Source organism: Lutra lutra, chromosome 1, assembly GCF_902655055.1.
Source record: "Lutra lutra chromosome 1, mLutLut1.2, whole genome shotgun sequence".
NCBI lineage: Eukaryota > Metazoa > Chordata > Mammalia > Carnivora > Mustelidae > Lutra > Lutra lutra.
In genome coordinates this window covers 328,905-344,723 of record NC_062278.1, presented here as the reverse complement: position 1 = coordinate 344,723, position 15,819 = coordinate 328,905, and the positions used below count along the sequence as shown (strand labels likewise).

General features: G+C 57.1%; 1 protein-coding gene across 2 annotated transcripts in view; it reads left to right on the top strand.

Moving 5' to 3' along the window:
• PCNT (pericentrin) overlaps positions 1–15,819 on the top strand; it is a 120,275-nt gene that overhangs the window by 25,049 nt on the left and 79,407 nt on the right. For both annotated transcript variants that reach the window (XM_047717643.1, XM_047717636.1), the window contains exons 12-15: positions 3,139–3,256; positions 4,108–4,325; positions 9,274–9,734; positions 11,152–11,698. In XM_047717643.1, coding sequence (XP_047573599.1) covers positions 3,139–3,256; positions 4,108–4,325; positions 9,274–9,734; positions 11,152–11,698 — 1,344 coding nt within the window. The remainder of the gene's footprint in view (positions 1–3,138; positions 3,257–4,107; positions 4,326–9,273; positions 9,735–11,151; positions 11,699–15,819) is intronic.

Here is a 15,819-nt window from a genome sequence, read left to right as displayed (position 1 = left end):
GAGGACAAGCATCCGCATCGGTGGTTCGCAGTCACCCTGGGTGGCCGAAACGAGTGTACCTCAGACCAGACGGTTACACGGCAGAGATGTGTCCTCTCAGGGACGCGTCATCTGGAGGCTGGGAGCGGGAGCTCGGGGCTGTTCTCTTGAGCCCCGTGTCCTTGGCTTGCGGTCGGCCGCCCTCAGGCTCCCTGGTCAGGAGGTTTGTGGTGTGTCCCGGTGTCCCGGTCTCCACATGGCCCCATTCTGAGGCATTGGAGGTTCAGACTTCGACATGTGAATTTTGGGGTCACAGTTGATCCTGTTCAACTGGCCGCTTCCGGTTTCCCGTCGTTAACTGTCTCTTTGCCTGCGATGACTTCCTGGGGACAGGAGCATGGTGTGGCGGTGGTTCCCTCCCTTCCACTTCCTTTCTCGTGTGTCCCGCTGGGCGTGGTGTGGCCGCCACGGCAGAGCCTCCGGGTCCTTGTCCACGGCCCTGTCCTGCCCTCTGGGCCCCCGCCTGCTGTCGTCCTGGGGTCACCCTGCGTTCTGGTCGGATGGTCCTGCTGCCTGGGGAGCAGGTGTGTGTCTGCACGTGGCCCCGCTCTTGGCTGCACCTGTTCCCCCGGTGGAGACGCAGGGGCGCGTGAGGGGAGCCCTCTGAGAGCTTGTTTTGTTCGTGTGTGTGTGGCGTGTGTAACGTCTGGCACGTGTTGTGTGTCCTCTCGTGCCTGCGCCATGGAGAGCCGCCGTCTCTCCGTCCCGCTGACCCTCCCTTCTGTGTGAGCCGCCACGCTGCCCGCAGCCCCGGGGCCCCTGTGAGCTGCCTGGAGCTTTCAGGGAGCAGCTCCGGCATGTGCGTCCACCGCTCCTGCTGGCCGTGCGGGAGGGCCTTGCGTCCGACTGTGCCTCCGCGGCCGGGAGGCCGGTCCTGTCCGCAATCCTCAGCGTCCCCCGCGCGCTCTCCTGGTGGCTCTCGTGAGCTGTGTTCTCATTCTGCAGCAAACGTCTCGTTTCCGTCGTCGTTTCTGATTTCTGGGGGTTCTGCTTTCTTGCTGCTTCTGTCTGTGCCACGGGCGCAGTGTTCGCACACACCTCTCTGGAGGCCCTCGGTGCTAAAGGGTTTCTCGTGCTTCCCGTGTGTCCTGCTTTCCGTCCGTCTGTCCCTCTGTGTGGGGTGTCGGGGTCCCCTGTGTTGGTTTTTGGTCCAGGGCTTGTCTTCACAGGCGGCATGAGGCACCCCTGGTGGCAGGGAGACCAGTGGCAGAGCTCCCTCTGGGGTCCAGCCTTAGATGGCCGGGTCCCTGGCCCCCCGACAGCCAGCCTCGGCCCACAGGTCCTGCGTGTGCGCAGCCCCTCTGCCCCTGAGCCCCGGACGGTGCTGTGAGCACTGAGTTTTGTCTTCCCAGGTTGGCCAGCCTTGGTGTCTTGAACCTCTTCCTGTTGCCTCTCGTGACGTTTCAGGAAGGCAGGGAAAGGAGAGTGATGGGACATGTGTGTTTGCGGGAAGTCCGGTGTGTGTGCACACCTGTTTGCACGCACGCGCACGTGTGTGGAAGTGTTGACAGGCCACCGTGCCCTCCTCAGGGCGTCTGGTGGAACTCCCCCAGGGGGTGTGGGAGCCCAGGGCCCCCCGCCGCCGCTGGAAGTCGCCTGTGTGTGCTCCTCGCCGAGGGACAGCCGGTGTGTCTACAGTTTGTGTTTCTGCGGTTTCCTACGAGGTCAAACCTGTTTTCACTTGAAGTTGACCGTTCTCCCCCTGGAAGCTCTTCCTGCACACCGTGGCTCTCCTGGCGTTCCTCCCCCGTCCCCTGCGGTTCGCCTTTGGACTTGGTTGTGGCCCTTTTCGCGCTGGTGCTCACGGGCCTGGGTCTGCGGTTGTGGGTCCTCCCCTGGCCCTTTGCTCTTTGTCCCCTTTCTGAGTGCCCACCATTTCCTGCGTTGCCTTCTGATGCTTTCACTTTGTTCTCTCGTTTCACTTACTTGTTTTTTTTTTTTTTAAAGATTTTATTTATTTATTTGACAGAGAGAGATCACAAGTAGGCAGAGAGGCAGGCAGAGAGAGAGGAGGAAGCAGGCTCCCCGCCGAGCAGAAAGCCCGATGTGGGGCTCGATCCCAGGACCCTGGGACCATGACCTGAGCCGAAGGCAGCGGCTTAACCCACGGAGCCACCCAGACGCCCCTTTTCTGATTTTAATTTAATTTTAAAGTCTTTGAGTTTTTGTTGTCCCCCGAGCCCGGTCGTGGTCCAGCCAGAGAGGTGGGCTCTGAGCTTGTCACCTCTTTCTGAACGCCAGGTCACTCTCTCGGGCCTGTGCGCTCAGCTGTCCCCGGGGCCCAAGTGCGCTTCTGGACTCGATTCCTCCTGTCGCTCAAGTGGTTCGTTTGTGTAAGAGCGCAGGGATTCGAGTCTTGCTTTAAAAGATAACGCGACCTTATCGTGAGCTGGAATTTGAGGTCGGTGTGACTGCTCCGCGGTACTTGAGGAAAACAGGTTTACCGGCTGTATTTTAAGGAGAATAGGAGAGTTTAGCACGTGCACTGAGCCCTTTCCTTGTTTCCCGCCTCCCTTCCCTCAGGGTACTGGGCTTGTTGTCAGGTGCTCTCAGCAGTGCCCAGATACCCTTCCCTTGGGGGCAGGTCCATGTCCCAAGCTGGCCAGGCCTGTGTCTGCCTCCAGAAGGGGAAGTGCACTGGGGAGACACGGAGCGGGGAGTGAGGGGGCTTGGGAGTGAGTGTGCTGGGGCCCCGCAGTGGAGTAGGGTGTGTTTGGCCGAGGCCCCAGGGGGTCTGGTGGTCGGGGTCTGGTGGTCGGGGTCTGCCGGCAGTTCATGTCCGTGAATGTTCTGGTCAGGCTCGCAGCGGCGGCCTGCTTGGCGTCCCTCAGCTGGGGCCCTGTGTTGGCCTCGATGAGGACAGCACGGGAGTGAGGAGGGCTCTCCAGCCGGTGGTGTGCCCCTGTCTCCTTAGGGCTGTGGTCTGCCGCCTCCTGGAGTTGCTTGGATCCCCGGAGGTGACACGCTGGGGATGGGGGAGATGGTGTGAGCGTGCATGGCCCCACGAGGGTTCCGGGGGAGGCAGTGATTGGGTGACGGGCTAAAGAGACCCCTTGTAACATTTCCTGTGTGTGATTTTCCCTGCATTTGTACATGCAGTTAGAAGAAAACCACCGGAGCCTGTCCTCCCTGGAAGCCCGGCAGGAGGTGGGCCTCGAAGGGACCCCAGTGTTGGAAGGGGAGCAACATGTGGGGCTCTCAGAAGGGCCCAGCGAAGGTGTGTGAACCTTTGGGGGGGTTCACCATGTGGGTTATCTGACATCCCGGCCTCTCACTCCACAGACCCTCCCTGGTGGTGTCCTCAGAGCTCAGAGCTGGGCTCAGGCCTGACCAGGTGCAGCACTGGGGGGTCACAGGAGATGGGGGTGGATGAGAGGCGGAGGTCCTCCCAGCAGATGCAGCAGAGGGGGACAGGCAGGGGCCCCACTGCTGAGGGGAGCCGGTGCGAGGCCAGCCCTGGACACGGATTCCATGAGGGGTGGCGCTGTTGCCATGCCTCGTAGCGCAGGGGTGGCGAGGTGGAGGGTGCCAGGGCGAGGGTGTGGGGGTCTGGCTCCACGGTGGGGGGCTCTGACACGACTTCCTGCTCTGGACAAGGGCTCCCTTGGAGCTGCTGAGACGGGCTAAGAGAAGGACAATGGCTCGTGAGTGCCAAGGTCACGTTGACTTGGCTTCTGCCTCTTGCTCTCCTCCCAGCGAGGGAGCTTGTTCTCAGCCGCTGCACATGCCGTGGTCACTGGCTGCTGACGGGCGCGCACGGTGCACTTCTGGCCGCTGCTCAGCTCATTCTTGAGCCCAGGGAGGTGACGAGTCCTGAGCTGATCGTCCCAGGAGGGGTCCCCCCAGCCTAGCTCCCCACAGCTGAAAACAGCCCCCGATACCCCAGCTGGTGGGACGGAGTGGGCCCTGAAGGGGTACGGGCAGCTCAGGACGGGGCAGCCCAGGGCGCTTCTGCCGGGGCTTGGCAGAGCTCCAGGTGTCTGTCGTGCGAGGCGTTGTCATCCGGGCTGTGTGTGGTGCCCTCGAGGTGCGTGCTGACTGTCCTCCCTGCTTCTTGTGCTCTCACAGAGCTCGCTCGGGCGCCTCTCCCGTGTGTGCAGGACGTGGCCTCGCAGGTGGAGACCGAGGTGGCAGCCAGAGTCTTGGGTTTGGAAACTGAGCACAAGCTTAAACTCTCACTTCTTCAGACGGAGCTCAAGGAAGAAATTGATGTCTTGAAACTAGAGAACAGAAATTTGCACGAGAAGTTGCAGCACGCGGTCAGCCTGAAGGAGGACCTGGAGAGGGTAAGTGTGGTTCTGGCTCCCGGGCGGCAGACTCCTGCGAGGGCCCCGCAGGTCCCCGCGCTCCGTCTTCCTGCTGCCTGCGGCCCGGTTGACCTAGTGCAGAAGTGGGGTCAGGACAGGGCCCCACTAGAGCCGAGTCAGGGTCTGGCTCCTTGTTGCTCCTTCCCCCTGCCTCCAGGGTCAGGGACCGGCTGGACGTCCTCAGATGGGCGGCAGGCTGGTTGGCATGGCCAGCGGCAGGCCCCGTGCGCCTCGCGGTCCCCAGTGGTAGTGGGCTCCTGGGCTCTTCTGCTGTTGGTTGTGTGGCTGTGGGGAGAGCCTGCGCACACCCCCGTGGGCAGAGGTCTGGCATGTAGGCCTCCCCCGACTCCTGGCACATTTCACCGTATACGCAACGCGGGGAGGGGCTCGTCTTTGGGTCGGAGTTGTTAGAGCGGAGTCTTTTTCGCCAGCGTCCTAAGTGTTCGGCGAGCTAAGTGTCCTTAGCCCCACGTCACGCTTCACTCTGTAGCATTGTTTGAGCCGCAGCCTGCCTTCCCGTTCATCAGTGCCGCGTTCCAGCCTTCATGCACGTTCCGTTGGCACGGCGGACCCTTTTCTGTCCGTTTCGCTTGGAGTCTCCAGAGACCGCCTGGACTTAGTGCCGGGCACCTGCGGGTTGAGGACTCAGTCCCGGGACATGGCCTCCACGTCAGGAGCCGTTGGCAGTTACTGGGTCCCCAGGTTACCCACGGATCTCGGTCTGACTCGGCTTCAGGGTCTAGATCGTCCCCCGCCCATCACAGCCCTTTCAGGCTCAGTAGCTCAGGGAAACAGTGTCCTAATACCAGTGTCTTAAGACAGAGGCGAACGAGAGTGACCAAAGGGAAGAGAGGCGTGGGGCGAGGTGCCCGTGGTAGGCAGCTTCCACACCCACTCCTGTCCTGCCACCATTCAGCCCCCACCGTGTGCACCCGCCTGGCAGCTCTCCGAGGCCCATCATTTGGGAGTTTTTACGGAAGCTCCGTAACACAGGCGTGTCTGAATCACTGGCCGTTGGTGATTGAACTCCGTCTCCATCTCTCTGCTTCGGAGGCCGCGGTGGAGCTGGAATTTCCAACCCTCTAATCTCGCCTTGATTTTCTGGGGACCAGCTTCCACCCAGAGGTCCTCAGCCACTTGTCATTTCATTAGCATACAAAAGACACTTATGGTGCCAGAAATTCCAAGGGTTTTAGCAGCTGTGTGTCAGGAACAAGGGACAGAGACCACATACTTTTTAACATGTTACACGTGTGTGTGACGTATAGTTGAATATCCTTTTTAAGATTTTATTTATTTGAGAGAGAAAGAGAGCGCAAGTCGGGGAGGTGAGGAAGAGCAGAGGGAGAGGGAGAAGCAGACTCCCTGCTGAGCAGGGGGCCCACCCCCAGCTCGACCCCAGGACCCCAAGACCATGACCTGGAGCTGAAGGCGAATGGTTGGCCGAAGGAGCCACCCAGGAGCCCCTGCAGTGGAATATTTTTAAAATCCTTTTTGACAAATCCTGCCTTTCAGTTGGAGTGTTTAGTTTGTCACATTTCGTTTCGTTGTTGACCGGGTTGGAGCAGCGTCTACGTTGTACTCTCTTCTGTGTGCGCGCGTTTCTCCTTTCTTGCCTTTCAGATTATTTGAGTATTTATTTACTTGGATTATTTGGATTTATTTGGATTATTTTGTATTTATTTGTATTATTTTTAGAATTGGATTAGTTAATTGGATTGATTAATTGGATTGGATTAATTAATTGAATTGGATTAATTTTTAGAATTGATTTTAATGTATCTGTTGATTTCTAAGTTCTATTTCTTTGCGTCATGTGTTTAATGATTGCTTTCGGGGCTAGACTCGTTCTCACAGTCTTCTCAGAGGTACACGGTCGCCGTGCGGCTAGAAGGTGAGCCCCAACTGCGTCTGTCGTCTGTTGTCTTCTGTGCTACCACGCTGACGGGTGTCACGTCTGTCTTTGTGGTTAGATTCCACAATAGAAGTTTTGCTTTGAACCATCATGGGTCCTTGATTAATTAAAAGGGAAAGTGGTCTTGGATTCACAGCACTGAAGCGCTCTTTCTTTCCTCCGGAAGATAGGAGTTTCCCTTTGGCCTCACTTTCCTTCAGCCTTCCATGTTGCGCCTGTTTTCTTCGCAAGTTTTCTTTGACCTGAGAGTTTCTATTTTACCATCTTTCGTGAAGAAATTTTTTTGCTACGTATAGAAGGCAAGGTTTTTGTTCAGGATTTAAATATGTTCACTTATGACCTTATTTCTGATGAGTCCGTGATCACTGAAATCAGTCTTACCCTGACTGTCACGTGTCATTTTCTTTTCTGCTTGTTTTTCTCTTTATCTTTTATTCTCTTTTTTTTTTTTTTTGAAGATTTTATTTACTCATTTGACAGACAGAGATCACAAGGAGGCAGAGAGGCAGAGAGAGAGGCGGGGGGAAGCAGGCTCCCACTGAGCAGAGAGCCCGATGCGGGGCTCGATCCCAGGACCCTGAGACCATGACCTGAGCCGGAGGCAGCGGCTCAACCCCCTGAGCCCCCCAGGCGCCCCCTTCTCCGTCGCTCTGCCATGGTGTGCCCTACGTGTGATTTTCTTGGATGTTTTTTTCCTCTCATGAAATTCTTAAAATCGGTACATAAAATTGGTTCTGACATAGTTACCTGAAAAAATGAAAACAAAACCTTATACTCAATTGACCTTATTTCTTCTTACATTTAATAATGGCGCTACTGAAAAGGTAGCCTGTTTTAGGGACTTACAGAGTATTCTGCCGTATGTTTACGTGTTTTCCCAAATTTGAGAAATTTTCACCAAGAACGTTTTTCTGTTTCTTACTTCCGCTCCGTTCTCTCCTTCCTCTTGGACTCCGTTCACGTGGATGTTCTGTCTTTCAGTGTCTGAGGTTCTGCTTGTCTGATTGCTGTCTGCTCTGCTCCCTTCCTGTTGGTTCAATTCTGTTGGTCTCCGGTTCGTGGTCTCTTGCTAGGTCTGATATGCTTTTAAGTCCATCCAGTGATTTTTAAAATTTCCGATACTATGCTTTCTAGTTCTGGGATTTCCGTTCGATTCTTTTCCCCATCCACTTCTTCAGTCTTTCTTCTTTGCCGTGATTCGCTCTTCTTTTATTCGTCATGAGCATGTTTTTCTTACGCCCATACATGCAGTTAGGATATCTGCTTTTAAAATCATTGTCTGGGGGCGCCTGGGTGGCTCAGTGGGTTAAGCCGCTGCCTTCGGCTCAGGTCATGATCTCAGAGTCCTGGGATCGAGCCCCCATCGGGCTCTCTGCTCGGCGGGGAGCCTGCTTCCTCCTCTCTCTCTGCCTGCCTCTCTGCCTACTTGTGATCTCTCTCTGTCAAATAAATTTAAAAAAAAAATCTTTAAAAAAATAAAATAAAATCATTGTCTGCCATTCAACGTGCATGTCATTTGGGGTTCTCCAGTGGTTGCATTTTTTTTTTTAGCCTGGGTCCTATTTCCTGCTTATTTGTGTATCAACTAACTTTGGATTGTCTTCTGGACGTCGTGAGGGAGACATTGTGGAGACTCTGGATTCTGTTACACTCTGCTGAAGGGTGTGAGGTTCTCATTTTAGCAGGGAGCTGACTGGGCGCACTCTGACTCCACACCACGTCTTCCCCGTGTTGCTCTGCTCTTGACGCCTGCCCACACGTGTGTGCATCAGAGTCAGCCTGAGATGCGGGCAAGGGGTAATGCAGACACTTTGCTGCCGTCTGTCTCTCTGGCTCTGTCCTGGCACCTCTCACTTTCTACCTCCTCTGTTCACACAAATGGGATTGTGCGATTTCTGTGTGCATGGCACGGATGGGGAAATTGCCCAGTGCCATTTCTTTCTTCTGGGTGTCTAGCCTTCTGCACAGTCTCTCTGCTTACAGATGCTCTCTCAGGCCTTTGGGTAGTTTCCTTTGTTTTTTCTAGCCTTTACAGCTGTTACCCTCTGGGAGGGTAAGCCTGATTAGAGCTTCTCCGCCATCTCCAGAAGCATGACCCTAAACTTTTATTAAATTTTTTTTTTAAGCAAACTGTATACCCAGCGTGGGGCTCAAACTCATGACCCTGAGATCAGGAGCTGCATGCTCTACTAACAGCCAGCCAGGTGCTGCTTCAATAACTTTTATTTATTTATTTATTTAAGATTTTATCTATTTATTTGACACAGACAGATCACAAGCAGGCAGAGAGGCAGGCAGAGGGGGAGGGGGAAGCAGGCTCCCCACTGAGCAGAGAGCCCGACGTGGGGCTCGATCCCAGGACCCTGAGATCATGACCTGAGCCGAAGGCAGAGGCTCAACCCACTGAGCCCCCCAGGCGCCCCATAACTTAACTTTTAAATAAGGAGCTGAGGTCAGTCTTCAATACCGGTTTTACTTTTGTTTCTTTCTGATGATGTTTTGTCGTTCATTGACCTCCTTTCCTTCCTTTTCTGAACATGGAAATGTTTGCCTACTGTCAGCTTTGTGATTCACCTCCCTTTTCACAACATACTCTTAAAAGTTTAAATTTTAGTCCATCAGTCTTCTGACCAGGTTCTGTGGAGATCATGGAACACAGATGCGGCAGGGTCACACACTTGGGCTCGCTGCAGCATTTGCTCTTCTCAGGGACTTCTGGTCTTTTTGCTGAGGGCGGCTCTGCTCTGTCTCTGCTCTGTCTGGGGTGGTCGGCCTCCCCTGGCTGAAGCCCTGGGACATGCCTGCCGCCCCCGCCGGTCCTGGCACACGACGAAGGCCTCTGACGCTACCTTGGTTTGCTGTGCACGTGCGCGTGTGCGTTGAACTCCGTTAGTTTCGTCCAGGCCTGCCGGCTCCGGAGGGAAGGACAGCCGGCTTTGGTGTCATCACTGCCAGTAATCTTCTCCTTTAAAAAGTTTTTTTCTGTCTTACCTGAGATTCTGCTCTCTGTAGGTAAAATGTGACTTGGTTGAAGATCTCCAGGAGAAGCTGAAGAAAGCGAAGGAGAAACTGGAGCTGATGAAGCGGGAATCCAGAGACAAAGAAGCAGGATGGAAAGTGGCAAGTGAAATCCTAAAGAGAAAAGCCGAAGAGGAACTTGCTCTGGCGCTGCTGCACCTGCGGGAGCAAGCCGAAGCCGAGAGGCAGTCCCTGATGACCAGGTTTGAGCTGCGGGAGCTCGAAATGAGGCAGCTTCAGGATCAGCAGGCCGCCCAGATCCGGGACCTGGAGGGGTCCCTGGTGGAGCAGCAGGGCCGCCTACGGCAGCTGGAGCTTGGCCTCACGGGGGAGGAGTGTCCGCAGTGTGGCCGGGAGCCAGGGGGCCGTCTGGCTCCCGAAGACCAGGGCGGGGAGCTCGCCACGCTCCGCCTGAAGGAGGACTGCGCCCTCCAGCTGATGCAGGCACGGAACAGGTGGGTGATGCTCTCGGAGCGGAGGGTGTTAGCAGTAGAGCTGCCTGCCGCTTTCCCGCCTGATGCCTGACCCTGGCACGTGCCGCACAGCGTGGGAGGCAGGTCCCCTGGGCGATGTGCTGTGGGCTTTTAGCAGGGTGGGAAGGTCTGCTGGAAGGCAGGGCCGAGCGCGGTGTGCACGGAGTCCTGGATGCCTGGTCTTCACCCTGAAGTGGCAGCGGGGTCAAACTGCCTGTCCCAACACTGGGAGCTGCGGGAACCAGCCAGAGACCGTGTCCGGATGCTCCTGGTGGAGTCTGTGTCCCTTGGTGGACGCTATTGTGCACACGTCTTCCACGTCATTTTTGTTCTTTCCACATTTAAAAATTTCAAAAGCAAGAATTTAGACCTCACTTACCAAAAGGCATGCAGTTCGTCCGTATTAGTTCTTTGTATTTTTAAACTTCAGACAGATGTTTTTAAAAGTAAGTGTTTTCCTCCTAAAACTTGCATATATTTCCTTGAAAATAGATTTAGAATGTAGTTTGGTTCTTTGCCTCTGTTCATACCAAGTCTGCAAACCTGAGCTTTCGTGCCTGGGGGTGATGGTGAGTCTTGGGGCATCGGACTCGCCTTTGGGCTGCTTATTCTCCCGGGTCCGCAGCTCCCGCCATCGTGACTGGAGTGCAGGAGCTTTGGGTCTGGGGTCTGAGGACTCGAGTTCAGACGTCGGCCCAGCAGGTGCAAGCTGGGTGGACGCAGGCGCTGTGCTCAGCCTCACAAACGCTTCCTGCTCGCCCCAGGTGGAGAGGGTGCGTGGGTGAAGTGTGGGAACGCTTCCAGAGTCCTCTGGTGGCAGGCCGGCCCAGGCAGAGCAGTAACCCGGGTCTTACCGCTCCTCGTGGGAGCGGACCAGGGCAAGTCATGCCCATGTAGCATGCGCCCAGTTGACACTGAGGCTTCTTCCCATCCCTGGTGGGATCCTGGGTGCCTCGACTCTGGGGGAGTCTGCTGGCCTGTGTCTCTGCCAGCCAGCACCACCTGGGGCTCTTTCTCATTCGTGTCCCTTAATTCACCAGTTCTCCTGAGGTCTTCTGAGTGTTCTTTATGGCCCTGTGGGCTCCTGCAGGGGACCCCGCTGCCCCTTCCCCATCGCGGTCCTTCTCACCGCATGTGGGCTGGTGTGTCTGCTTTGGCGCGGATGCGGTGTCTTGCTGTGGGTCCCGCATCCCCACTTGAGTTCGTGAGCGCCTTGTCCTTTGAACTCCTCTGGCTTTGTGTGGCCCCTTCCCTCCTGCTTACTTGCTGTGGACGGCAGAGGGAAAAGGAGCCGGGACAGTCCAACACGGCAGCGACGTCGTGTTTCGTGTGGGAAGGGGCGGGGGTGCTTGTACGACGGTCCTTCCATGGCCCGTGTTCATGCTGTGGGTCCTCGCAGGTTCCTGAAGGAACGGAAAGAGATCACGGAGAAGTTCGCAGCCGAGCAAGATGCACTCCTTCGGGAGGCCCAGGAGAAGCACAGTCGCGAGCTCCGGCTGCTCCAGGAGAGACACCAGCAGCACGTGCTGTCCCTGACGGCTGAGCTCGAGGCCGTGCGCCGCTCGGAGCAGGAGGAGCTGAGAGCCTCCGTGGAGGGGGAGCAGCGGGCCCTGGCACAGGCCCGAGAGGCCGAGCTGCAGGCAGGGCACGCGGCCACGCTCCGGGCTCTGGAGGCCAGACACTTGTCCCACCTGGACTCTCTGGAGTCGCGCCACCGGTCGGAGGTGCAGGCCCTGCAGGAGCAGCACCGCCGGGCTCTGGAGCAGCTGAGCACAGAGCTGGGGAAGCAGCGGCAACACAAGGACGCCTCTCGCCCCGCGGCGCTGACTAGGGAGCAGGGCCAGGAGCTCCCGCCCGCAGACGGCGGCCTGACGGCGCAGACGGATGCAGATCCGGGGGCCGCCGGGGTCACGCTGCTCTACCCCGAACTGCTAGCCACGCAGCAGGTGAGGCCGGGCTCAGGGCGTGTCTCCTCCTGCCACTGCTGTGCCTGGGGGGCTACCTCGCAGGTGGCCGCGCAGTGGGCGGATAGGGATATGGGGTGCGCGGTGGCTGGACGGGTGTATGGAGATGCGGCCGGGGTGGCGTACTGGGGGAGAACGTGTCCCAGCGTGCCTGGTCCGGCCCGGCAACAGTCATCTGCGCAAGGCGGCTCCCTCCGTAGTCTCTCTTCTGCACGTTGGTCCCGCGCGTGCACCCCAGGCGGCTCCCTCTGGTCCAGGGCACAGCTCTGCACAAGCTCTTGCTGCAGGTGCGCAGACCATGTCTCTGCCGTCCTGTCCCTTGTTACCTGTCGGGTGCTGGCCGCTCTGTGCTGTGAGCTTCTCCTCATGCACTCACCATTCCTGTCAGATCGCCTCCCCAACCAGTGTGTCCCCTCCTGTCCGGCGCGGACCCTCCTCTTCCGTCCAGGACGTCTAGGCCAGGCCTTGCACAGGGCCCAGCAGGAGCAGAGCGTGAGGGGTCATGCCCGTCGTCCCTGTTCTCGAGCGGCCTGCGCTCTCCGTTGTGTCCTGGGGCTGGAGCGACCAGGCCTCCAGGGAGCCTGCGAGAAGGGCTCAGTGCCCCGGGCCGACCCGACTCGTCTTTGCAGATGCCTTCAGGGGCCACCCCTGTGGCCCGGCCGACCTGTGTTGGTGTGACCTCGGAGGTCAGGGTGGGGAGGAGTGTCGGCAGGATCCACAGGGGGTGAACCTGGAGGGTGGTGTCCTTGCAGGGCCGGGCCTGACCTCGCAGGCAGTGGCAGAGGCACAGCTCTGTTCCAGCAGCATCCGTCGGACGGCAGAACGGAAGAAGGGCTGGCGGTGATGGGGCCACGAGGGGCGAGTGTTGGCCGCGGCCCTCAGGAAGCTGGGATGGGAGGGTGCAGAGGCAGGCCCAGGACCCCCGCAGGAGGTTCCCGGTGCCCCACAGGGTGTGCTGGGGTAAGACTGACCATGCTGCTTCTGGGGTCGTGGAGAGGCTGGGGGACGGCCCGGGTGACGGCCGGCGCTGGGCTTGCGGAGGCAGTGGGGGCTGAGGCGGAAGTGCCGTCCCCGCAGGAAGGGGAGGACCGTGCGGGGTGGCTGCTGCGGCGGTGCTGCTGCCTCGTGTCCACACGGAACACATGCGCTACAGCAGTGCACCCCAGTTCCCTGCGCGGGTTCTTCCACGAGGTCGGAGTGTCCGCGTGCCTTGTGGTCGTTGGCAGAAGTCTACAAAGCGGTGGAATTCTCTGGAACACGCGAGGCTGCCGTGGGGAGGGGTGTGTGGGCTGGGACTGGGCGAAGGGGCGCTCGTGTCCCTGTGCTCCCTGTGCATGCAGGCGGGATGGCGAGTGGGGGTGCTGGCTCAGCTCCCCGAGTCTTCGGGTGGGAAATGCTCGTGTTTCCCGCCTCTCCCGGGCCCGGGGGCTGAGAACGCACGTCGTCGTGCTTCACACACTCCGGGTGTTTCTGTGAAGCGGTCGTGTCCCGTTCTGTTGAGGTTACAGATTTTTGTCCGTGTTTCTGTGGGGCTTTTAGAAAGGACGCATCAGTCCCTTTTCTCTAACCACGAAATAAGGCCTGGCGCGGTCTGCGTCTCCTGGGTTGATGGTTCGTGTGCGCAGTTGTGTGTGGCCATTGGTTGGTCGGAGAAATTAATGGTTCAGCCGTTTCCTCCACGACGTCTGCCAGCAGGAGAGTTACGGGAGATTACAAAAAGGGAGCCGTAAAAATGAGGTTTACCCACGTTGGTTTGGCTGAAAAGTCTGGGAATCGGCATTTTTCTTGAGATTTGGTACTTGGACTCGTAAGTTGCCTTGACTCTGGCCGCTCGGGTGGGTTTCTCATCTCCGAGGGAGGAGAAGACGGAGGAGGCACACACACAAGCCTGTGTCCTCAGGGTGGCTTAGGGAGACACAGTGGGACCCCTGCCTGGAGCCAGGGATGTAGCTGGTCAGTGATGCAGTCACATGGATGGTCTCCTCTTCACACTGTGCCCACTCACCTTTCACTAAGAGAGGATGAAGCCCTTTCCATGTGACCTGCCATGTCCCCTTAACCCTCTCAGTGTCCCCCAAGTGTCCCCTTAACCCTCTCAGTGTCCCCCCAGTGTCCCCTTATTCTTCTTAGTGTCCCCCGTAGTGTCCCTTTAGCCTTCTCATTGTTCCCATAGTGTCCTTCAGTGTCCCCTTAATCCCCCAGTGTCCCCCCATGTCCCCTTAACCCTCTCAGTGTCCCCATAGTGTCCTCCAGTGTCCCCTTAGCCATCTCAGTGTCCCCGCAGGGCCCCCTTCACCCCTGCACTGCCCCCTTCGCCCCTGCGGTGTCCCCCAGGCCCCTCAGGCGCAGTGGCCATCAGCTCCGCCGTCGCTGTGGTCCTTGGTAGCAGTGGGGTGCCGGCGGGCTCTGTGAGTCTCGTGAGCAGGCTGCATGGGACGGTCCTCTGGGAGACGGGCGCATCCGGGCCTGGGTTTGGCGTGCTGCTGAGCTGCGGCCCGCGCGTGTGCCTGTGGTGAGTGGCGGTCCCCGCGCATGGGTGGCGGCTGTCTTCTCACCTTGGAAAGATGAGGTCCGGTTGTCACCTTTCTCCTGGGTCTCACGGGCTACGGCCCTGCCTCTGCGGACTGTGTTGCCCATGCTCTCCTCCCACCGTGTTGTTGTGTGTGGGGACACAGCAGGTGCTTACTGGAGCCGCGTGTCAGGTCTGTGCTTGGGCCGAGCCTTCTTGTATTTCTGTGGCGCCTGCCGTCTGGGTGTCCCACAGCATTTCGTGAGTGTTTCCAGTCGTACGAGTGAGTTCTTGCTCAAGCAAAAGATCCCTTTACTCTGCCACCAAGGAGGTGAACGTGAGATACTTTTTAACGGACCTTTGTTGTCTGGCTGGTTTCTCAGAAATAGCTGGACTTGTGGGAAGGTGGGAAGCTGTTTCTGACCCTATTTTAGCTTTTACTGGAGAACATTTTGACATGGGCAGAAATAGGATAGTTGGGTGAGGCTCTATCTGGCTGCGCAGGAGGGTACGTGCCAGTCTTCGTGCCTCGGGGCTCCCCCACCCCCCATGTATTTACAGCAAATCCCAGGTAGCATGTGTTTTAATCTATAAATACTTCACTATGTCTCTACCAAGTAGTGTGTTTCTCTCCCTGCAAGAGAACATAACTGCGATCCGTTCTAACTTAAAAATGGTCAGGAATTCCTTGATATCATCCTATATCCAGCCCAAGTTCCTGTCTCTTCCTGTGGTGGTTCAGTTCAGGGTCCACACGGGCACATGTGCTTGGAGTCTGGTTTTCCTGCCTGCTGTGATGCTGGCTGACCTGTCCACACCGCTGCAAAGGCCGTCCCATTGGGTCTTGGTGCGGACTACTGGGTGTTGGTTCCCGCTGTGGCCTTCCCTCAGGCTCTGGCCACAGGCAGACCTTGCAGGAAGCTTAACTGGGCATTTTCTGGGCTGCCAGGGACATTGTCCCCAAAATAGCACGGACACACTGTTCCTCCTCTGACAGGTTTTCTCTGGGCCACAAATATCTTTGCACCTGTTTGTCAAGCAGGGTCACTTCCCAGAAGAGTAATTTCACTTGCGCTTGTGAGCTAGTTGGATTACTTTCCAGGTTACTTCCTTTTGGAGTTACTTCTGAGGAAAGTTCTCTGAAACCGTAAGCTTGATTTCCTTTTCTTAGAGACGTGCATCCCGTCGAACACTGTCCCTTGTGGCGGGACCACTCAGCCGAGTTCTGGAACACAGGAGCAGACCACAGTGTGCCCAGTGTCAATTGCTCAAGGCAATTTCATCTTCAATTAAAAAAAATTCTATACACATAATTTTTGAAAACCGTAGGGTCATTTTAGATACAGTTTGAATGTTTTTAATTCATTACCAGCTGAATTTATATTACTTTGTTTAAAGATTTTATTTATTAGAGAAAGAGCAGGAGTGTGCATGGGGTGCTGGGGGGTGGTGAGGGGCGGGCAGAGGGAGAAGCAGGCGTCCTGCTGAGCAGGGAGCCCGATGCGGGGCTCAATCCCAGGACCCTGAGATCATGACCTGAGCCACCCCTGGCTCCTGACTGTGTTGGTATTTTTTGTGTAATACTACTTTTTTT